This window comes from Thrips palmi, unplaced genomic scaffold (genome assembly GCF_012932325.1).
Source record: "Thrips palmi isolate BJ-2018 unplaced genomic scaffold, TpBJ-2018v1 HiC_scaffold_3, whole genome shotgun sequence".
Lineage (NCBI taxonomy): Eukaryota > Metazoa > Arthropoda > Insecta > Thysanoptera > Thripidae > Thrips > Thrips palmi.
The window spans coordinates 12,121,562-12,129,395 of NW_023144630.1; the positions used below are offsets into that span (position 1 = coordinate 12,121,562).

General features: G+C 42.1%; 1 protein-coding gene across 6 annotated transcripts in view; it reads right to left on the reverse strand.

Annotated features, from left to right (window-relative positions):
- LOC117647989 overlaps positions 1-7,834 on the reverse strand; it is a 57,936-nt gene that overhangs the window by 21,914 nt on the left and 28,188 nt on the right. For 4 of the 6 annotated variants that reach the window (XM_034390027.1, XM_034390030.1, XM_034390028.1 and 1 more), the window contains exons 11-14: positions 2,512-2,713; positions 2,236-2,367; positions 713-883; positions 141-238 (exon numbers count right to left, since the gene is read on the reverse strand). In XM_034390027.1, coding sequence (XP_034245918.1) covers positions 141-238; positions 713-883; positions 2,236-2,367; positions 2,512-2,713 — 603 coding nt within the window. Of the gene's footprint in view, positions 1-121; positions 239-712; positions 884-2,235; positions 2,368-2,511; positions 2,714-7,834 lie in introns of all 6 variants that reach the window. The other 2 variants (XR_004587846.1, XM_034390032.1) reach the window with 2 other exon arrangements.

Genomic DNA, 7,834 nt, shown 5'->3' on the forward strand with positions numbered 1-7,834 from the left:
GGACGGATCACACATTAATAATACTGGCTGAATGCACACCATGTACTCTGTATTTGCTGCATGTAATGTACAATGTTTCAGAAAAAGTTCAACTTAGGCTAGGCGTTTGTTATGACTCAACCCATTATTTTCGTGCATGCCTCAGTCTTGTGAACGTCTTCCCCGGATTCAGAATGCCAGCCACTGAGAAATTTGCCCAGAGCGACAAATATCTTTCCTTGCAAAAGACAATGCGCAGCTGAAAAATAAAAATAAAAATATAATGAAGAATATAGTTTGGGAAGTGGTAGAAGATGAAGAAAGTGCTTACTTAACAAGGAACCCAATTTTTCGACATTGATATCTGGTAAGTAAACGATGGCCAAAATAGGCATATGCATGTACACACAAAAAAAGGATTTGAAGCGATGCGCGTTAGCAGACAAATGAGACCAACTTAGGGGGTTCAAATTGTATATCTTCGTGGATCGTTGTTCACTGTTGAACCAAAAGTTGAGAACTCCAACTAAACGTGGAGAACGCTGCATGTGAGGTGCGGTCATCATTGCCGTTTCCACCCCACAGCACAAACGAGGTTGAGCCATCAAGGTATGACCCATTTGCAAGGCGTGCAGACGCAGAGCATTTCCGCGTGGGGCGGAGACGAGGAAAACCGCTTCGTCTCCTGCGGATATGTCATACTCCCACGTTTAAGTTTCAGAGTAAAGATCACCTGTAACAACGATGCACGGGGACACGAGACTGCCGCCACACACGTTCTGGAGGCGGCCATTGGCCTCGACGAAGATGCCCGCGTGCCACGGCACGGACTCGATGGAGGTCTTGTTGCCGTTCTGCACGAGGGTCGCAGGGCCCGGGCCGCCTCTGCCGCAGCCTACAATTGCTGCGATATGCCACACTCAACATAAAAACAACGAATCTAATTGTCAAATCGGCGTTGCAATCAAGGGGTCCTTTTCATAAGATCTTATCTGGGCGCTCTTGTTCAAAGAGTCTTATCTCTATCTGGGCGATCCCATGCCAAACCAACGAGCTCTTGGAAATTCATCTCTTCGATTTGGATGAAACCTTTTTTAGGGGTAGGGGTCATCATGAAAAGATCCAATGTCAAAGGGTTTTGCGATATCTCTCACCGTTTGGCTATAATAACACAGCGAAATTTTCACTTTGGCCAGAATCATGATATTTTCTTTTTCTCCCTACTTATTGAAAGTTTTCAGATTTGTTCCGACAATGGCTCTTTACGTAAAAAGAGCTGAGGAACACGATGGAAATAGTTTCGAGACGATTGGGTGAAGTTTTGATGTCGGTTTCTCCATTTAACTTAATTTTTTTCCGAAAAATCGATGTCTTCAAAAAGGCTCATCTCCGATTTCGATGTGACTTTCCTCGCAGAAAGGATGTATCATTTTGGGCGTTTTTCATGAATTCTCGAACCAACTTGAGTCCAAGCTTATGTCCCGTGAGAAAATAAATTTTGTCTTGTCGAGACGAGTCCATTGATATATAGAAAAGTCATTTTGGACAATTTTGAAAATTTAACCTAGTTTCTCTCATACTGAACACTGTGGCAAAAAGGTACGGAAAATTCTGTTAATTTTTTTGCCAGGATTCTCCGTAGCCCTCTTATCAATATTCTCCGTTACAATATTCTCCGTAGGGGCCACAGTTTCCCCCGTAATCCCCACGTTTTCTGTAAGGAAAACTGTTCCACGGGGATCCTTTTAGGCCCCTTTTGCGCCAGGAAATTTTGGTGAAATTTTCAAATTTCCCCAAAATTTTTTACTTTTTCCAAAAAAGGGGAAAAATTTTAAATTGTCTCACCCCAAAAAAAATTCCTCACGAAAAAAAATATCATGATTCTGACCAAAGTGAAAACTTCGCTGTGTTATTACAGCCAAACGGGGAGAGATATCGCAAAACCCTTTGACATTGGACCTTTTCATAATGACCCCTACCCCTAAAAAGCTTTCATCCAAATCGAAGAGATGAATTTCCAAGAGTTCGTTGGTTTGGCATGGAATCACCCATGCAAACGAATTTCACTAAGTTTGATCATTTGAGACAGCAACAAATGAAAATAATTTGTGATTTTAGTCACACACAAACTTGGAGATAATAGATCAAAGAAACCAATAGTGAAATTTGCTTGCGATGCAGAGAAGATTTTTTGAGTAGGAGCGCCCAGATAAGATCATTTGAATAGCACCCCTCGAGATGTCATAGATGTCTCACCCCCGTCACACAGTTTCACGTCCTCGTCACTGTTGTCACCGCAGTGCTTATGGCCGTCACAGCGACGTACCGAGTCGATGCAGTCCCCGTCGAGGCACCGGAACTCCGTGTCGCTGCATTCGGCTTTGTTGCCTGCAAGGAACAATAATCACATTTTACTTCGGCAAGTTGCAAGCAAACGTTCGCGTTGCTAGCGCTCCTGCCAACATCATTCTATTTGGATTGCGCAGAAGGACAGCAGTTTGCACAAACAATAAAACTTGGCGGCTGCCTTACCGATGAACTCGACGGGCATGACGTAGCTCCGAAGGTAAGGCGTCACCAGCAGCTTGTCGCTGGGCTCCTGGACGGGCACCACGGCCGCCTTGTCCGGGTGGCCCGCCAGCCAGACGGCCAGCTCGTTGGGCCGGTGCTGCACCTCGAACACCAACTCGCCCTCGGGGAACGAAGTCCAACCCTTGAAGTCGTTCTCGAACATCTGCACGGAAGTTGATTTAGACGTAGGAACTAGTCAGGGCTGTAAGCGACAGATTTGGAATCAACCTTGCACTTTCTGCACACTAAATGTCATATACAATATTGTTCAAGACATCACTGTTTTTTGTGCACACGAAATTTTCGTACAATTTTCGTACGAAAAACTGCACATTTTTTGCCATTTTTGTACAAAATTGTACAAAATTTTGTACAAATTTGTACGAAAAATTCGTGTGCTCAAAAAACTGTGAGGTCTCGTACAAAATTGGTACAAAAACATTTAGTGTGTGACCCCGGCCTGGCGCTTTGCACGGGTGTTCTAGAGACCCAAAATAACGATTTTAGAGATGGAGGCACTCTGGGAAATGTTGCAGGAACCGCTGGGAAGCGAAAATCTACTTTTTGTAGGAAAAATTCGTATGAAACGCCTAACAATTTCCCGAAATCGCCGCTGCATGCGTATATCTCGTCATATGTGGACCCTTTTCTGTCTTTTTGCAGGGGGTGGAAACTCCTATGGCGCGGCTGAAGCCAAGCTCGGCGCGCCGCGCTACGCCACGCCACTGCCCAGCCGGCCGGACGGCGGGCGGAGACGGTCTGCCGCCGCGTCTTTTATTGCTCAGAAATCACTTAAAAATTGAATGTTATGAGATGCCATGATTTTTAAACAATGGATTAAGACCCAAGGAATCGCCCTGTCACATTCATTTTGCCCAAAACTTCCGTCATTTCGTACAGTTTGTCGAGAAAACTTGCGGCGGAGCACGAAAATCCAGACTGCAGTTCATATTTTATTTTTTATCGGGTATTTTGGTTGCTCTGACACGTATAGTGTAAGCGAGTCAAAGTTTCCTTGTACTTTCCTCTATCCAATGCGATACCCGGATGTTGAAAAAGACTATCCGCAAAGAAATGCACCGTCATAAAAGATGCGACGGCGAAATGACAGTTTTCGGCAACATTCATTTCCCGCTAGGATTATAGTTTCATCTTTGAGGTTATCGAATAAAGACACCTCCTATGCCATGTCAAATTTTATGTAGATTCCAAATCTGTCCTCGGATTTGAAATCCGTTGAAGGATTGCTGAAATCGAAACGGATTAAGTTTGACTTGTAGAGGTTATGTGTACGTGAGCTCTACGGCTAACCTCTACAAGTCAAACTTAATCCGTTTCGATTTCAGCAATCCTTCAACGGATTTCAAATCCGAGGACAGATTTGGAATCTACATAAAATTTGACATGGCATAGGAGGTGTCTTTATTCGATAACCTCAAAGATGAAATTATAATCCAAGCGGGAAATGAATGTTGCCGAAAACTGTCATTTCGCCGTCGCATCTTTTGTGACGGTGCATTTCTTTGCGGATAGTCTTTTTCAACATCCGGGTATCGCATTGGATAGAGGAAAGTACAAGGAAACTTTGACTCGCTTACACTATACGTGTCAGAGCAACCAAAATACCCGATAAAAAATAAAATATGAACTGCAGTCTGGATTTTCGTGCTCCGCCGCAAGTTTTCTCAACAAACTGTACGAAATGACGGAAGTTTTGGGCAAAATGAATGTGACAGGGCGATTCCTTGGGTCTTAATCCATTGTTTAAAAATCATGGCATCTCATAACATTCAATTTTTAAGTGATTTCTGAGCAATAAAAGACGCGGCGGCAGACCGTCTCCGCCCGCCGTCCGGCCGGCTGGGCAGTGGCGTGGCGTAGCGCGGCGCGCCGAGCTTGGCTTCAGCCGCGCCATAGGAGTTTCCACCCCCTGCTTTTTGGCTTTACAAATTCTGCTTCATCATCGACCTTCAGTAACCAAGACTTAGAAGAGTGTCATTATGTCATTGAGGAAATATCTCTGACTAATGAGCACACCAAAATTAGCTACAATGCCTTTGAGGTTGCTGAAAGTTCAAAGTCATTTCTCTTGATGTGTGTTGGGGTTGATTCTTGTTTTCTAGGGCCGAACACTTTTCTGAACTGACACAGTTGGCACGAAGCGCACCCTTAGAGAAGTATCATAATGTTTTTGCTGCGCGAGAAATATTGTTATCACCTTAGGTGGGAAAAGGGGGTAACTCCAAAAAAATGTGCCACAGAACTACAGACTCTATGCAGACCTCAGCTCCACTTGAATTGCCTCCAAATTCCGCCTTGTTTGGGAGAACTAAGTAAATATGGTTCCGCAGTCCATTCCACCATAAAGATGTAAATCACAAAAACCGTCTACAGAGGGATGCTATGTAAATTTGGTTTTGGGGCGTGTCCAGGGCGGATTGACTGACTGACGACAACTTGTGGCAGAGATGTTTATTGGTTCAAGGTACACAGATGACTGACAAGACAAGGACTACAGCATCATAAGGAAAACTCCGGAGAAGAAGAACAACACGACTTCCAACTTCTACCAACTTGACAGTAGTACCAACATAGTCGCCAACATTAAATTAATCTTACTACAAATATCAATACCTCCCCTTAAGATTTATTTAATCATACCTAATTTTGAACACATCTCTGTTTGTTTAGCTCCTTTTAATGCTTTTGTAAAGATGTCAGCAACATTTTCATTTGATTTAACATACTGAAATTTTACTACACCAAGTTGCTGCATCTCCCTACAATAATGAAATTGAACATCAATATGCTTCGACCTTTCTGAAACATTTCTATCAACATCTTTAGCTAAACCTATTGCACCTTGATTATCACAAAACACTACACAAGGAGAGCCAACAATTTCATCAACACCAAGTTCATCTAACAATGCTTTGATCCAAACGACTTCTCTAGTTATTTCACACATACAAACATACTCCGCCTCAACGGTAGATAAAGCTGTACAAGACTGTTGCTTCTTCGAGTACCAAGACACTGCACAGTTCGCAATCATAATCACATATCCACACCTTGATTTTCTATCAGTTAAATCACCAGCAAAATCAGCATCACAATACACTTTATCAACCTCCCCTGTTCTGCGGTAGCATAACTTGAGATCCTTAGTAGTTACCAAATACCTTAATACATGTTTTACATCATTCCAATCACTGACAGTAGGATCCTGATTTTTCTGACACAATTTACTCACAGCATAGCACAAATCTGGTCTAGTATTATTAGATAAATAAAGCAAGCAACCAGTAGCCTCTTGATACTGTTTAGGATTAAATTTTCTAAGAGATTCAGGTCTACGATCAGGATCACCAACTTCAAGAGGAGAAGACAAACCAGCAGCGTCACTCATATTGTACTGTTTAAGGATGTGAGAAACATAGTGAGATTGACTAAGAGTTACAGACTGACCATCAGTTTTACAATCAATAGAAAGATACTGGCTATTAGATCCCAAAGATCTGATATTCAAAACATTTAACAAACTTTCCTTTAGCCACTTAATTTTTTCAGGCAGACCACACACACAAGCATCATCAACATACCAAGCTACAAATAATTGCTTATCAGTATCAACATCAACACAGTTGTCACTATAACAAGGATACAGACCTAGCTGAGTCATTATATTATCAATATGACGATGCCAGTCTTTACCACCCTGTTTAAGTCCATATAGACTTTTGTTCAACTTACACACAAACATATCACTGTCCTTTTCCTCGAAAAAGGTTGGTTGATACATGTAAATCTCTTCTTCCAACTTACTGTTCAAGTATGCTCCCTGCACATCAATAAATTCGTAGCTCCATCCTTTCTCTACACTAATGGCCATCAAGATTCTCCACGATCTTCGCTTGACAACTGGACTATAAGTTTCTGCATAGTGCTCACCAGGAATTTGTGAAAATCCCCTAGCAACTAAACGAGCCTTAAATTTATTTACAGTACCATCAACATTTTTCTTTACTCTAAGAATCCACTTGCAGTCAATAACATGTTTACTTTTAGGCCTCTCGACTAGATCCCACACATTTTGAGAATGTAGGCTTTTGATTTCATCTTCCATAGCCTTCAACCAACTATCACGATGAGGACCACTTAAAGCTTCACAAACACTCACACAATCATCATAATCAATAAGCTCACAATTGGCAATAGCTAAATTACAACAAGAACAAGTTTTAGGAACAGGTTTTCGAGCAGACCTTCTCAAAGTTTGAGCAGGTTGTTCAATATCAACACCACCGACAACATTCTCATAATTTGGAGCATCACCGACATTCTCATCTCGAGTCTCGACTCGATCCTCTAAATAGGGTACTTCGGAGAAGATCCAAAGCGGAAGCGGAGAAGAAAACGGGAAAAACAAAAGAGCGTCGCGCAGCGTCGGAGGGCGGTGGTGGGGGGTAGAGTCGGGGAGCTATGAGAAATCGTGCGTGCGGAGCTGTTGTTTACTTTTGGCGGCCTCAAAAGCGTGTATTTCGTGTAAGTAAGAAATGAGGCTGTCAAAATATTGTTTCACACGAATCATTAGTGTCTCAGCGTATTCGAAGGTTCAGAGGAGTGTTTAAAGTTTATTTTCTACCGTTGGAGATGGAAAATCAGTCTTTATCACAATACTTGTTGATCCTAACCTCAACCAACGTAACAGTTTCTTACAATGTCTAGTTATTTTCGACTTTTCTCCTTCTTAACTAAAGCGTCATGATGCTAAAAAATTAGAAAGTAGCGCAGAATATTCTACAATACCTATCCCCCTTATTATTTTCACCTGCCAATCTTTTTTTTTATTTTGTTTTGGGTAGGTCTCCACTTAATCACTTTTCAACGATGAAGGTGAGCATCTCTCTGCTATGTCGTAGTAATTCATCTTTGTGTTCATGTCTAAAATGTGTCATACTTTCTGTTCTCAAGCATAGGTATGCCTTGGTATTGTGATGATGATTAATGATGTGTTAAGTCTGTGCTCTTGGTTCCAGGTTGACTCCTGGAAGAATACAGAACCCCCAGATTTGTCATCAGTGAAGATTTTCAAGGGGTCCTTAAATGTAACGTGGCATGAGGTTTGCCACGCTCATTGTGGTCTATTAAATCTTGGTAACTCATGTTATTTCAATGCGACTGTACAGGTAAGTAATCGTACCAATGTTTCGACCTGTGTGCCTTGCATGTTTTGTCTTATTCTTTGGTTTTTCAGGCTCTTCTTCATATACCCCCTTTTGTT